This window comes from Neolamprologus brichardi, chromosome 7 (assembly GCF_056152115.1).
Source record: "Neolamprologus brichardi isolate AB-2024 chromosome 7, ASM5615211v1, whole genome shotgun sequence".
In the NCBI taxonomy this organism is placed as follows: Eukaryota; Metazoa; Chordata; class Actinopteri; order Cichliformes; family Cichlidae; genus Neolamprologus; species Neolamprologus brichardi.
The window spans coordinates 21,004,335-21,020,225 of record NC_142110.1 but is presented as its reverse complement, the minus strand read 5'-3'; the positions used below and the strand labels follow the sequence as shown (position 1 = coordinate 21,020,225).

The 15,891-nt window shown below is 39.9% G+C and overlaps 1 protein-coding gene across 1 annotated transcript in view; it reads right to left on the bottom strand.

Moving 5' to 3' along the window:
* The window catches only part of cspg4 (chondroitin sulfate proteoglycan 4), a 74,520-nt gene extending 60,030 nt beyond the window's left edge, over positions 1-14,490 (bottom strand). The window contains exon 1 of the mRNA XM_006782442.3: positions 14,357-14,490. Within this exon, the coding sequence (XP_006782505.2) occupies positions 14,357-14,432 (76 nt within the window). The 5' untranslated portion in view covers positions 14,433-14,490. The remainder of the gene's footprint in view (positions 1-14,356) is intronic.
* Between the last annotated feature and the right edge of the window lie 1,401 nt (positions 14,491-15,891).

Genomic DNA, 15,891 nt, shown 5'->3' with positions numbered 1-15,891 from the left:
ACTTTTAGGAAGGGATCTAACAATAATCTGTAGTAGTCATCACATAATTGCAGTATAAATACACTAATATCCCAAACATGACCTAAAGTCTATTTCCAATTGAAAGGAAAGGAACAAAGGAAAGGAAAGCCTAGTCTTAGAGGGAGAGAGGTTGTCTGTCTCCCGAATCCAAATTGGGAGCTGAAGGTTCGGCCTCCCATTTTACTTTTAAATAGGAATCACAATTAAGGTAGTGAAGATGTAGCTATACATTGTAAATTTGGATATATTAACATGGGAGTAACTGACTTACATTTGGACCATTTGAGGCACTGCTGTTTTTGAAACTTAAGTGTTGGCTGCATTTTTCAGCTCCAACTTTCCTACTTGTTCACAGAATTTCCATAGTAGGCCTGTCATCTATGATTTTGGCATTTCTTTTGCACCTCTATTACATTTATTCCGATCGCAGCCGTGTGCTGTGCACGGCAGAAACTCAGAGTTTGCTGATGCTTTAATGCAGCTTTTTTGCATTTGATTTCTAATGGCAGGTCCTGCAAAGGTAAAGCAAGGTTTGCTACATTAGCTCCAAAGTTTTGCACACGCAGCACATACAGAGACTCAGGAATGCTGATCTACATGCACAAAGACAGATGTCAGGTAATAAGTGAACATTCCCTGGCAGTAATTCAGTATTCCAAACTTCAAGAGACAGTACTGAATCATGTTGTTTCCAATCTGGACTGGATTTCACCTTCCAGCACAGAGTTGAGCTATGGATGTAATGTTGAAAACAGCCTCTTCTCCAGGAGCAGAGTGCTCCCGGTATGAAGAGTTGGCTGCTTGGGAGAGGCTTTTTTGCAGAGTTAGTCAATTTTGAGAAGCTGGAGGTTTCCCATTTGAGGTGAAGGGAAAGGTTAGAGGAATGCCAACATGTGTTTAACATGCACGTTCTCTAATATGGTATGGGCTCAAAGCAGCAGTGTTCATTAGTACGCCTAATCAATGAGTCAGAATTTGAGTCTATACTTGAGTAGGTGCAATTTCAGTAATTATTACCTCGGTTTTTCTATCATGAGATGTTTCACTCACCAGTGCTGCTATCTCTGCTATTTACCATGTAAAACACTAAGAGCCTTTAACATGAAGCCATAGCTTTCCACATAACTGACTGTGTACCTTTACATCTCAAAAGAGATCCACATTGCCTTTGGCAAGACAGTGGGTTGAGTTTATTCCACTTTGAGCTGCCAGGAAAATATTTTTCCTCACAAGTAGCTTGCACGTTGGACGACAGTATGAGTTTGCTGCAGCAACAGCTGCTGAGCAAGTTAGTGTTGAGACTTCCACCAAAATAGACAATATGACAAATTACTGAAAGGAAATCTTTACTCCTGCAGAAAGATAAAAAGTTTTTTTTTTTCTTGTTTTTTTTCTAACTGTGATTGATTGTATCAAGCTCCATTTTTGTCCAGTCAGTTTTCGGAGATTGTCCACTGTCAACAAACTGATTTACTGTCTGGGCTGATAATGTCTGGCTGCAAAGTGGAAAACATAAATTTTGTTTAGAGAAAATTTATTGTGGCTGTGATACTGCTTTTCAAAATCACGGGGGGATATTCTTATTTTGGCCTACACTTTACAGGGATCAGATATTTCAGTTTTAAACTCTTAAACTCTCCTCCACTGTCTGCTAAAGTATGGTAGTGCTTGTGTGTATGTGTGTGTGTGAAACCTAAGACACACCCTTCCTAATCATGCTTCCCCATCCATAATGTCTCACTTGGTTCATACTACAACTGTAACTCCCCTTCACCTACTTATCTCATTTGAGACAGAACTCAGACTAATTACTCAGTAAATGATGATTGCTTTTTCACCTACTGATGTAGAAAGCTGATGTAACTGGTTGTATATTACAGATATATAGACATCCACAGATGGAAACCAGTGACCCAAATTGTTAGTTCAACATCTAAAAGATCTAATCCTTTTCAAAGTTAGTAGGAGCTACAGTCTTAAACTACAGTCCAAAGCTTCCCTCCAGCCTGCTTCGACTAAATGGCCATCTGTTTATATAACACAGTTTGTTTACTTGACCATTTTGCCTTTCCATATATGTACAAGATTAGTTTTTAAGTTTACTGGAAGGGCAAAGGGCAAAGAAGTACTGTGAGTTCGGTAATTAAAAAAAAAAAAAAAAAAAACATTTGTGTGCATTAAAAAGCAGAAGAAGACAGAAAAACAAGTTCAGTTTTCCCCCCATTAGGCTGGCCTTGAGCTAATTGCTATCCAGCAGTTATTGGTTCCCTTATGTGTAGCAAATGTTCTCTCTTTCACTGCAAATTCACTATACAGCCTCTGGGGAGTATTCAGCAAGGATTGGACCACATTTCTAGGAGATTTTCATACATAAAATGGGTTATATATATATATATATATATATATATATATATATATATATATATATATATATATATATATATATATCATTGGTTAGCTTTATGAAATCAAGTGGAAACATTCTTTTACCTGCATAATTTAAACCTTACACTTAACCTTCCCCATCAGAAGACCATAAAAAGAAAGCAGCAATTGTGAGAACACAAGAATTCAGTTCTCTTCAGTCATATTTATATAGCACCACTTCTCAGGTCACTTTGCATTGTAGCTTAAAGACTGTACAATGTTGCAGAAAGAAACCCAGCAATTTACTACGAGTAAACACGTGGTGACAATCAAGCTACCCAAATCTAAACCAAACTCAATAACATTTCAGATATCTGAAGTATCTCCTCTGTGGTAAAGTACAATGAAGAGTTGCTCTGAAGAGAAGCTTAGGAATGTGTTTTTGGCTGTTAGAGGACAGGATGCTCTGGGGTCACACATGGTCAGCTTCCCTTTTTCTGTATCTTCACATTCCCATGGGGACTATCCAATGGCCCCGGCCGGACTCAATATAGTACATCAGACTGCATAACTAGCCACAAAAAACAGGTTGTTCTTGGATCACAGTAATCCTTCCTTATCATCTGCATTTTTGGTTTGGCTGATTACTTGTTGACTTCAATGCACCCGGCTGCTGCTGTCAATTGCTTAGAGTCCCAATTTGTTTTTCTCATTTTCTTTTCTTCTAATGAGAAGTTAAAGGGCAATATATATTTACTTCTTCTAATTGTTTTTAATAAAGCTTATTGTTGTTTTTGAGCTTGGTCTCCCTCCCCTTTGATGATACGTTAATAATGCGTTGAAATGGGAATACATGGTTAGTGATGATAGAGAATTACTGGGTAATGTAATGCAATGGTTCAAAATGATATGTGTTTTATGAGTGTGTTGGTCATGTAGAAAACGCTGCAAAGGCGTTAAGCCACTAAGTGAAGATTCTTCCAAAACAAATACAGCGAACAAACAACCTCTAAAGAGCTTTATAGACATGGGAAAGCCAATATTGTTACCATCAGATCAAGCCCAGCTAAGAACAGAATATTTTCCCATCATCAAGAGGTGTCTTGGCAAATGTGAGATGAGCCTTTGTGTTCTTTTTGGTCAGCAGTGGATGCCTCAACTCTTGCATGGATGCCATTTTTGCCCAGTCTATGTATTATTGTTGATTCATGAACTCTGACCTTAACTGAGACAAGTGAGGCCTGCAGTTCTTTAGATGTTGTTTGGGGTTCTATTGTGAACTCCTGGTTGAGTTGTTGATGCGCTCTTGGAGGAATTTTGGTTTTCTTCATTTGATAATGACTCTCACTGTATAACTGTGAAGGTTCTCAGTCATCCAGGTCATCGTAGTCTAAGAAGCTTGGAAAGAAAAGCGTCTGGACTTCTTTAAGTTGCTTGAAGACGTTTCACCTCTCATCCAAGAAGCTTCTTCAGTTCTAAGGGTCAAATGGTGGAGAGTACCAGAGGACTTGAATCTGGAGTCCCAAATCCTTAAAAATGGCTTTGTAACCCTTTACAGCTGGATATATGTCGATGACTTTGCTTCTCTGTTGTTTCTTTAGATTGTGGCATGTGTTGCTTTTAGAAGTCTTTTAGCCTGCTTCACTTTGTCGGACAGGTTGTATTTAAGCGATTTCTCGATGCAGCAGGTCTGTCGGTCATCGGGCCTGGGCATGGCTAGTTAATACGGTTAATCACAGTTAATTCATGATTTATGAAAAACTGAATTTTCCTCAATATCCTGAATCATGTAAGTGTGACAAATTTGCAAATAAATAAGAAATCAGGAAGGGAGCAAATATGTTTTTACAGCAGGTTTTGAGGATCTGTTTTGCCATCACTGTGTGAAAGATTCAACACATAACTGCACAAGGAGCTTGTGTAACTTGGCAAAGCAGTGACGTGTTTTTCAGCTCCTCTGTGTAGCTGTTCTCTGCTTCATGCTACTGCAGACAGTCAGTCAAACTAAACTTCATGGGACACATCATTTCCTCTGGTTATTTTAAGCCTTCGTAACCAATGCAATGACGACATTTGCTCTGGCCTCTCAACACTGGGATCTGTGTGAGCCACAATGCATAAAGAAAACACACATAAACGCTTTCTCTCACACGCCCACATACACACAGCCAAAATCCCCACCCTGGATCCCCTTTTCCTCCCTTCCTCCCTTGTCTCTTTCGTCAGCCTAGTGTGAAGCAACATGCTCTTGCTTGGCGCTACTGTCTAGCTATATTTAACTAGGCCATGCTATTCCAGAATGCCAGATCCCAGGGCTGGTGCTATCCCCACCCCCCTTGATTCTGTATGAACCCAGCTTGTAATGAGGCCACCTGGCTTCAAATTGCTCAGGTCCCTCTGTGGTGTTGATCAAGATGTTCAACAGGATGAGATCTGGCACTGGTCTGCATGCTGTGAAAAGTGTCTGTCCTAACTGCAGCCCCCCGCTGCTGTGGTTTTGGAATAATAGAGCAGGAGACTAGCTATTTGGATAAAAAGGGGGCTCTCATCGCTGAAAATCATGCATGTGGAAAAAAAACACATCTGTGTTAAATTTTTTGGAGAATTTCTCACGTCACATCTAAGGAGTTTGCAGGAAAAACTCTAAACTCTGTCAGTCACCAAATGCGCCAAGCAGAACTATGCTGTTTGTCCCTGGAGGTTCTCGCACTGCAGCACCTCGTCTTGCCGTCCTGGAGCAAAGGCTTATAACAACTAGGAGTGGACGACTAATTAGAAGCACAAAAAACTATTAGTCTGGAGTCTGATGTCTCATGATTAACCACTGCAGCCTTGTGCTTGTGAGTCATACACCCTCTGGGCTGGAGGGAGTCCCCACAGTTGAAGTGGATTTCTCTATATTTAAAACAGTGAGTCATATTCATCTGCACACTACCACTGATTCACTTAAAAATAGCAAGCTCATTTCTCTAAGGAACAGTGTGAACAAAACAATTAAACTTGAGAAATGTGCAGTTCGACATATAATATATTGCCATCTTTTTTCATTCGCTGTACAGCATTTGATGTATTTTGTTTGGCTGACTGTATACAAAACTTCATTTTCAGGAAGTTGGAGGGCTGCCAGGAGATTAATAATGGCTCCTGATAACAACCCAGTCTGTACATCTGTTTCAAGCAAAAAGCAACAAGCAACCCTGAGAATACTTCAAAACTTGGCTAATTGACATTCTTCCACCACAGATGTTTTGTCTATATTCGATACGCGAAATCAGTGGGACAGTCTGATTAAAGCCTCCAGCTTTGCCTCGCTTCTAACTGACCAAGCCAGCTCCAGATGTTGCAGTGGAAACCTCAGGCTTTTCCCAACATGTCCTCAAATGAATCAGCTCAACACTGGAAACATTTTTCCCATGATTCATGCTGCTTTTCCAGCGCCTGTGCTTGCCTTTTGTTACCCTACTGGCAACATTTGTCTGATTCCAGGACATGTGAGTAACAGGCAGTGCAGTGTTCAACAAAGAAGGCACTGTTCCCCAATAAAAACACAGACATAATTTACATCATATGATCATTAAAAAGAAAAAAACATCTGATGAGATGATCAACAAGACAAACAAAGAAGAAAGAGTTTGAAAACTGATTTAGAGGGAATACGTGATTCCACAAAAGGTCTTTGGAATGAGAAAAAATTTAGTTAATCCTTTTCCCCTCCTCCTTTTCATGTATTTTCAATTGATAAAGGAAACAATGGCAGCCAGAACAGAATGGATTCTTCTTTATTCAAATGATAAAATAGACTGTCCTCAAAAAAACAAACAAACAAACAAAACAAGAAAACCCCATAGAGGCAGCTCATATCGAGACATCTGGTCATGCATAATTCCTGCTTATTGAAAACTTGGCCGTTCTGTGATGATGAGAATTTTCTCTAGAGTTCTCGTTTTGGGCACTAAACTCCCCGACAGCTCTTATCAAAAATAAACACAGTTCATTTGGTGCAGCCAGTTAAGAATGCAAGTCCATCATTCTCAGGGCCATAACACACTTTGAATGTAAATGTCCCACACAGATTCTGGCCCCATTGCGGTCCTACAGGTATCATAATGTGCATAAAAGTATCACATTATTACAGTTTTGTTTTGTGGGCTTTTTTTTGGTGGTGGTGGTGGTGGTGGTGGTGGGGGGGTGGTGGTGGGGGGTGGGGGAGCAGTACTTTACTGTACAAGGTTGCCTGCGCCTATGCCAAAAATGTATTTTAGGGTGTGTCTAACACGCTGGCTCCTTAACAACGCTCATAAAAAAGTTTCAGTTCCTTTGACAGACTGAACCTTAAGTTTTACTTGTTACAGTCATAGCACCAAAACTGGTGTACACACAAAAAGTATCTTCAGTGACAAGAAGAAAAACAAGTACTTCAGCAGGTGGTTTGGACTCCAAAGAGTCCTGGTCTTAATATTTTTGAATTAGCCTGAGGAGACAGAAGGCACTCTGACAGCTTAAATCCACAAGGGCCCGGAACAATCTACCTGCCGCCACCTTAAAAAGCTGTGTGTAACAATTTTTAGGAGTTTGGCCACAAACTTGGGCATCTTCATATAAATACTTGCCTTGAAAATCTGATCAATTTCAAACAGAAATGAAAATTTACACTGTCAACATGCATCGAATTTGCAGGTGTTTCTCAGTTTCAGCGTGTTTCAAATCTGGACCTTACTGTATGCGTGGCTAGATTCCCACACAGACATACAACCTCTAGTAATTTAAGCAAATGACAAAGCATGGCAACAGGATACAACACATTATGTTGCAACGAGTGTAATTAAATATCCCATCATAAATATATATAGAAAATATATGTTTTAGCATGTGATGTTTGATAATTATTGCAATTCTTTTACCCTTTGCCTACACCTCCACCACCAATATCTCTCTCAAGCCATTTAAAATAATATTTTTTCTCAGTCATGTCTGCCGGTGGTATTCATTCACTACTTTGTTTTTTTTTTTGCCATGGTTTTAGAGAAAAATTATTGGTCACATTTTTTGTACAGTGTGGTGTTTTGATAAATGTCAGCTATTTTCCTCCCTTGCCGGCGCAGCTATAACCCCGTGCTGTTGCTGCTGTAGGTAAGAATTGCCAAAAATTGTATGGCAACGAGGTAATTGTAACAATCTAAAATTCCAAATTGTCACCTACAGACCTGAAATCTGGTTACAGAATCTCCATTACTCAACCGTACCACCAACTTATCTGATTGCCTTGAAAGGGGTTAAAACAGCACAGGAAGCCCTGCTGGAATAGCTTCTGAACGTCTAACTAAGGACAAAATCTGGACCTGTGTTTATGCACAGAAACTCTTTTGTGCACACACCCCAAGCTAAATGACTTCTGTGTGTGGGCTGTCTGCCTGCTCTGAGCAGATCATAACCCTAAAAAATAATCTGAGCCGCCTTCCAACGACAGCCAGCAATCTCAAAGAGAACAATGTTGGAAAGATCATCTGCCAGAGGAGTACAGAGTCTTCAAGGCAAGGGACATGCATTTGTATGTTTTGTTTTTCAGGGTTCTTGCATCACACTGAGAATAAAGTGAGCTATGATATGTAGGCTACTTTATCACGTGTGCTTTTGAAGACACTGAATGCCTCAATGTCAGAATTTCTCTCGTACTTTGGCATTGACATCTACAGCTGCATAAAAGACAGCTTGATAAACTTGATATCTTCATCCTATGTTATGATTACTCTGTTATTCAGATTTAGTTATGTATGGCTCATTTTTTTTTTTGTCAATGTAGTGATCTTTCATGTCAAGACCTATGACAGGAACAGAAGGATTTGCATTACACAAGCCGAGCTCAAACTAGGACTATCAAAAATGTAACTCCAGATGCTCTCATGGCCCCATTATCAATTATATTTTTATTATCATATGGTATTTTAGAAGCATATGCACTAGACGCTGATCGTCTGGGGCTCCAAGATGGTTGTTTCAAGGTCATCCAAATTCTTGGGATCCCGCTAGCTAATGCAAATGATGGAAACTATGAAAACACCTTGTAAATTGGCTGGGGCTGTGCTGCTGAGGTGAAAAAAAGGATAAGGTGGTCAGCAAGCCCAACTGTTTTAAGGCCTTTTGTATTTTACATTTCTTGCTTGTAGCTGACTTGCTTATCTGACCACAGCAGCACGTTGTGAATGAGCACCAGTGTTTTGCTCAAGGACAAGCTGACAGAAGTTATTGCTTTTACAGCAATCAAACCTCTAAAAAACTCTATTATTGGCCCGCCACTGTAATCACTGAACAGACATGCTGCTCATTCTGTAGCTGCAGGTCAAATATAAAATTCTACCTGTAGTAACAAGATGAAGCTATAGAAAGGAAAGGAGCAGGGTAAGGCAGGTTGCCTATACAGCTAATTTTGGATTCTCGCAATGATGTTTGCCTCAGGCCAGAATCCTAAAAAAAAAAAAAAAACAGTTAATAAAACACGACTCACTGAAACTTTCTCTCTGAAAGTGGCAGGATGAAACATCAGGCAGGCAGAAGTGAGGAAGGTTATATCATACGAGAAACATTATCAATATTGATAGTAGTCCATGTTTCGAGATGAAATAAGGGTCTCATTTCCATGACGCATTAAAGAAGGAGCTTGGCAGTGAGCAGAATGTTGTCTCAAGTACAAGGGCCACTCATATACTGCACTTAAGATTTTGATGACATGCACTTCATCTGCACTACAAAAGCAATCAGAGTTGAGGTTTTTTTTGTTTTCTTTAAGGCAAATGTAAAGATAAAAAAAAACATAACAAAAGCCTGCTTTCTCCTCAACGATGGGATTTGTATTATTGTGTTTTGAAGCAGATTATAGCTCATATTTTCTTGGAAAATAAAACATGGCTGTGTTTGAACTGTCCACCAATTCGCTATGTAAGTGCATAAGCCTTCTATATCTTGACTGTGAATTTCCCCTATAGTGCACAAAGCAGTGAAGTGACGCTATGAAAGGGAGTGTACAGAAGAAGGAGCGCTACATCCATCGAGACATCATGTGTTGCAGCCTGTTTATCTGTTATGAAACAAAAAAACAAAAACAAAAAACAGAGACACCAGATATGGAGCTAATTTGATTTTCTTACTCTTTGAGAGTGCCTGGCAAGCATAATGCTCCTCAGATGTTTCAACCATGCAGTGGCTCATCTCCTTCTATGCCAGAGCAGCATGACTTTCAAATTACAGATTTTAGCTGGTCAATTTAAACTGTAAATGTGTTAGTGGAAAGTAGCTTGCTTATGAAATGAAAAGCATAATGATAATTCATAAAAGATTTGTTGCACAGTTGCAGTTTCTCTCATCCTTTTGTAAGTGGATACATTTACGGTAAAGTATGCAGAAATGAATAGGTGTGCATAGATTAATATGCTAGTAATGTGTATAGATTGTGTTGTTATCCGTCACAGTGTTTACTTATTCTAACTGTGTCCACTATGTAGCAAACACTATATAGTGGATGGGTGTGTCTGATGTTGGTCCACTAGTATCAACATGAAACTGATAAGTCATATTGTGATGCTGTTGTCCTGCACTGTGGTGGAAAAGAGGAAAAAAAGTCTTTCTTTATACAAAACTCTCTTTTGGAACAAATAGTAAGCATTTCTAAAGTTTTCTTTATGAAGTTATGCAAAACAACAACTATATTACCAACTTAGCAAATTTAGGTTACTTATGTTGGTTTGCTTGTGATAGCTTTTCATCGCATTAGCTAACTTCTTGGCTAATGCTAACTCTAAGCTTAGAGAACGTGATTGGTCAGTTGCAATGTTGAACCCAGCATTGTTATGACAGTATACTAACATGGATATAAGATGCTCAGTTTTAATACAAAAGCATTTCACTGTGAGCTACAAGCACCTGGTCCTCCCTTGAGAGAGAAAAGGCAGATGAGGAGCCGTGCATTCTTCCCTCCTTTTATAAACACAGATTTTTTTTTGTTTACATTTACTCCAAAAGCTACATTTCTATCCTATCTTACCTTTACGTTGTGTTTAGACTAAAAGTTGAGGGAAGGGTCACGAAGCATGTCTGCGGGACCAGTACAACCTGGAATAAAGGCTAATCTCATCAATTTCCCAGCACAAATATTGGACTTATTAATCTTCTGTGCAGACACTTGTAGTCACACCATTTTCCCTGCCAACTCTCAAGGAACATGTGAAGGCCTTGTATACGGACACTTCACAAAGCTGAGGCAAATTCCATATTTTTTTTTGTTTGTTACCATAGTAACATTATACCCATGGGGAGATAGCTGGCTCATATGCAGTCTTGGGATGCAAATCCCTTCGTTAAGCTTTGCAATTGAAAATGCAAACACATTCAGCAGAAAGACATCTCTGAAACACTTACAAATGTCCATAAAATATTTGATATTGTTTGTAGTAGATGTTCTCTTAATGTGTGTTATCTGAGCAATTTAGGAAAAGCTTCCTCAATTAGGTATATGGGAATTCAAACAGTGCTTTTGCGATGATAGATGGTATGTATTTCATAACATATTCATTGGCAGCATTGTGCACAGCAGCATTTGTTCTGCCAGCAGGGGCTTGTCTGTTCATATCTGTATTTTAGAAATGCCTATATTTCATAAATGGATTTTCAGAAAGCAAAACAAGACAACAAACAAGATACCTACTTTAGAAAGATTTGCAAGAAAAAAGGAAATCAGTAAATAAGTAAATAGCAGCCAACAGTGGGAGTGGCAGTAGATGTGACTTCCTTAGGAACATCAAACTTTGTGCACTTATCAACAGACAGAAAAATGAGGAAAAACTCTATTACCAGGACAACCAAACAACGTGTATGCACTAGGGAGCTATTTATGATTTGGAAATAACTACCCATCCAATTTTTCCAAACTTTGTTAAAGGGCAGCTCTAAAGGCTGCTGAACAGATACAGAGCTGCAGGGTGTTTTAAAGACTCAGAACAGGAACACGTCAAGTCCAATTTCAGACACAAGCATGATAAAGCGAGTATCTCTTGATATGAAAAAAGTGCTCTCATAACAAATGAATACAGAATTCTACAGATTTTCTGGCTGTGTGTCCAAAAAATATCGCTTTTGTTGCATGAATTTGTATTAGAACTGCAGACATTACTTGCCACTGGCCTTACAGATAAGGTCAGAGTTCATGATTCAGAAACAAGAAGGTGACTGGGCAAAAGTGGCATATGTGGGAGTGTTTCTAGGCAAAAAAAAACACTGCTGACCAAAGAGAACACAATTTCCCACATTTTCCAAAAAACAATGTGGTTTTAAACTAACACACACACACATTTAATAGAAAAAAGATAATAGTAACAGTCAAATATAGTGGTGGTAATGTGATTGTCTGGGGCTGCTCTGCTGCTTCAGGATCTGGATGACTTGCTGTAATTGACGGAACCATGAATTCTGCTTTCTATTCACAAATCCTAAAGTAAAGAATATCTGGCCATCAGTTTGTGCCATGAAGCTCAAGCGCACTCTCATTTGGGTTATTCAGCAGGACAATGATCCGAAACACACCAGCAAGTCAGTTGCTTGCAATACAAAATGGTTTTGGAGTGGCCTAGTCAAAGTCTGGACTTAAATCCAATCAAGATGTTTTGACATGACCTTAAACATGTAGTTCACGTAGTGGCTGAATTAAAAGTATTCTGCAAAGAAGATTGGGACAGAATTCCTCCAGAGTTATGTGAACTTTTTTTAAGACTTTTTTTCTCCCTTAATAAATAAAATAATCTTTTAAAAACTGCATTTTTGCATTAATTCACATGTCATGTGTGTACTATGAAAAAATTTGGGGTGATTTTTGGTAAGTGTGACATTAAATTAAAAAAAATCAGAAACAGAACGAATACTTTTTCACAGCAATTTAAGTGGATGAAAAACAGCAGCATAAGACTCAATTGGAAAATGGGATATTGCACCACAGAAGAAAGCTCATATAAAATGTTATGATAGTGGATGTCTCACTATGCTGCTTGCTTCTGCTGTTGTGGCAGAAGTGATTATATTTCTCTGGACTTGGAGAACTGCAATAAAAGCGACTACAAGTCTACCACTTCAGTATGGACATCCCCAGTAGAAAGGTGCCTTTAAACTTAACTGGACTTTAAAAATACCAAAGCATCTGGACACTGTGCACGCGTGCATGTCCCATGACATCTGAAGACTTAAACACTGGGAAGAAATGAAACCCTCTGTAAGCCTTCTAGGATGCCCATGGAAGAATCCCCCAACAGCTTGTGGCAGGCATTTTGTAGAGCAGAGGGGGCCAAAATCTAATCAGTGACTTGGTACATCTGGTCAACATTAGCATTTAGTTCTCTAGGGTCAGTGGGTGAGTGCTGTTCACACTGAGGCACAGAGGATTGTGCCAGCAGAAAATTAGATGAGGAGAAATCGTTCCCCGGTGCAGTTTTTGTGTTATATTCTGCCACATTTTCAATCAAAGGAACATTTCATCTTAAATATGTGGAGAACTGCAAAGCTACTGTAACTATAACACCAACAAGTGAATGTGTACTTTATATCTAAATAAAGCCATAAATTACAGTTATGCAAAAAGCTTCTATAAATCGTTAGCAAATAATATTTTTCTGTACTCAGACAGCACTGTTTGCTCAGTGTAAAGCTAATTCTTCAGCAGAGGGGTCACTGTCACGCCCGTCAGCGGGGTTTATCTAGAAATGAGCAAACAGAATGGCAGATGACTCTTTTCATGCTTGCCGTGAACAGATCACAGTGCCGAAGAACTGAGTCCAGCTCCCCGGCCGAGCTTTGACTATGTGCCACTAAAACAAAGCAATACTCCTACATGCAGATCAAGGGACACTTTTTCACTTTAGCTGCCAATGGAGACATTTGTCCAGACTTAATTGGAGTGGAATTTTCAGCAAGGGTTTGAAAATCTGACAGCAGGGGGAAAACAATGGGCCCAACAGCTGCTCAAGTCCAAGGCTGAACATGCCAACTTGCCATGTGTACAACTTTGTGGCAATGTGAGTTATTTAAGCTGTTTGAAGACAGGGGGGGGGGGGGGGGTTTCATTTCCCATTAAGTCACACAGCACTCTGCATCTCACACAAACGGCACTTGCATCCAGCAGGACTAAACTAGCTCATCATAGTGAGAAAGTTTATCTGTACCTCTTTACTCTAAGGGATCATTGTATAATCCTTTGGCCATCAAGCGGCTGCTTCCTGTAAACGCACACACACTGCCTCTCTCACTCGTTTACTAGCACCTCTCTCTCTCTCACTGCTACTTTCATCTCTCTTCTCTCTTGTTGGATAAGGAGCGGCTCTGCCTGCCACTGTGCACTTCCCCTCTGAAAGAGCCATTCATTGCTGCCGGCAGCAGGACCTCAGCTAAGAGGGCTTCAACTTCTCTACCTCCTGCCTTTTGGCAACACGCTTTTAATGCAAACATTCCCAAGGTAAATGTGCTCACTCATTCAGCTCACCACAGACTTGAAAGCAAAAAAAAGCAAAAAAAAAAGAAGAAAAAATGCAATAGAGGAGAAGCCGACAGATGTTGCCCCAGCCTTTGGACAAGTGGTCAGACCATTGGTCATCTTTTCCTCAGTGTATTGAGTTTCATCGAAGAATATAAAAGGTTTTACAACAGTGAGTGACATGTGTCCCGTGAGAATGAATAAACAACAGTAAAAGGAAGACAACTGAAGATCTGATGTGGAGTTACTTAGAAAGTTTGTAGCCCAGTGCAGCATCTGTAAAGGATAACGTTGATACTGGGTTTGTTTTGAGGGATTAACTTGTCAGCCAACCATGGTTGGATTTATGCAGAGGGGAAGCCTCAGACAGAGATGGTGATCTGATCTTTTCCTGTGGATCTCTGACAAATGGGAGCAGAAGGGGAGAGCCGGGACACTAAAAGAGGGATTTGCAGTGGTACTTACCTCCATGACCAGGGCTGGGGAGGCAGAGCAGTACACTCAGGAAGGCACCAACAAAAACCAGATGCAGGGCTCTCATATTTTCGTTGCTGAAGAGTTAAGTCCTCCACTGTTGTGTTAAAGACACTCCATTCAGAAGAGACTGAATGAGGTTCCAGTTTTGGGACCTGCTACAAGATACTTCTCTATGTGAAGGGGCAGGGCTGGGGAGGGACCGCTAGAGGGACGCCTTCTTTCCAACCCCAGCCCCTACCCTTCTCCAGCACACTTGCACGTGCACACGTTACACACACACAGATCTTCAAAGAATGGAAAATCATAACCAGACTCTCTTTGCTGACCCGACACTTACATATTTTTACAAGTACAATACCCGTTTATACATATATTTGTCTCTCATACGCACATACACACACACATGCACACAACAAATTTACACGCATCAATTTACATGGCTTTTGTAACACCACACAAATCAAAACTCTGACACGACAAGCTCACTATCTCAGTGGATTTTTTCCCTTTTGTCTCAGTCTGTAATTGGAGTGCCCTTTAGAGACCAGCAGCTCCTGTTTGCAAGGATAAACCCTTTACTTTTAATTAAAGACAACTCAGGTTGCCATTGGTGCTTTATCTTTCGAGCCTTTCCCTTGATCAATGTCTGGCTCTTCATGTTTTTGTTCAACAAACCTGCTCCTGAAGCTAATTAAGCTCACACTTGAGTGTGGAGTAGAGGTTGGTTGCTCTGGATTTGCATTCTCTCTTGTTTCCCTATTGATAGGGCAGGGACAATAGAAAAGTTTTACTGCGCAAATAAAGCACTCGGGGAAAAGACTTTATTTGTGGTGAGTGCTGTCGCTGATTGTTCTCCACTTGGTTTATACTTTCATTTCTGGTAATGAACATGCATACACTCATCACAAGGATTAGTATTTTCTGGCTGGATGCTAAGATTAAACCTCAAATTCACTCGCAAAGCTTGAACGTTCAATTTCATCTGTCTCACAGTCAGCAGATTGGCAACTTATTCGTCACTCTTGCTGACAGCTGAAATGGGAATACAATTAGAATATTCTGAACACTTCCTCTCAGGTGTGGAATGACTTTACAATAGCTATTCGCCGTTCACTGCAGCCCATGCAGATTAATTAGACTTTTGCTTTTCAGCTGAACAAACAATGCCTCTGAAATTACCTTCAAATTAACTGGCATGTGAAATATTACAGATAATTTCAAATGACTTATGACAGTCAGGAGAGCTTTTTGCATTAACTGTGGATTGATTGGACTGCATTTTTGTTAGTCTCAGACTTGGTGAACGGACAACCTGAAATGTTTAAAATAAGCACTTTTTGTCTCTCAGTCGTATTTCATACATCTGAGGAGAAAATAACAAGCTTCCTTTCAACCACATGGTCTTGTATGTGTAAAACTTCTCATCCCATAATGTGGATAGTGCATAATTGTTTAGACCGGTTCTGGAGCTGCCCCAGAATTGTCTCCAATCTGTAGGAGGCTATCAGTCTACTGTTTACCTC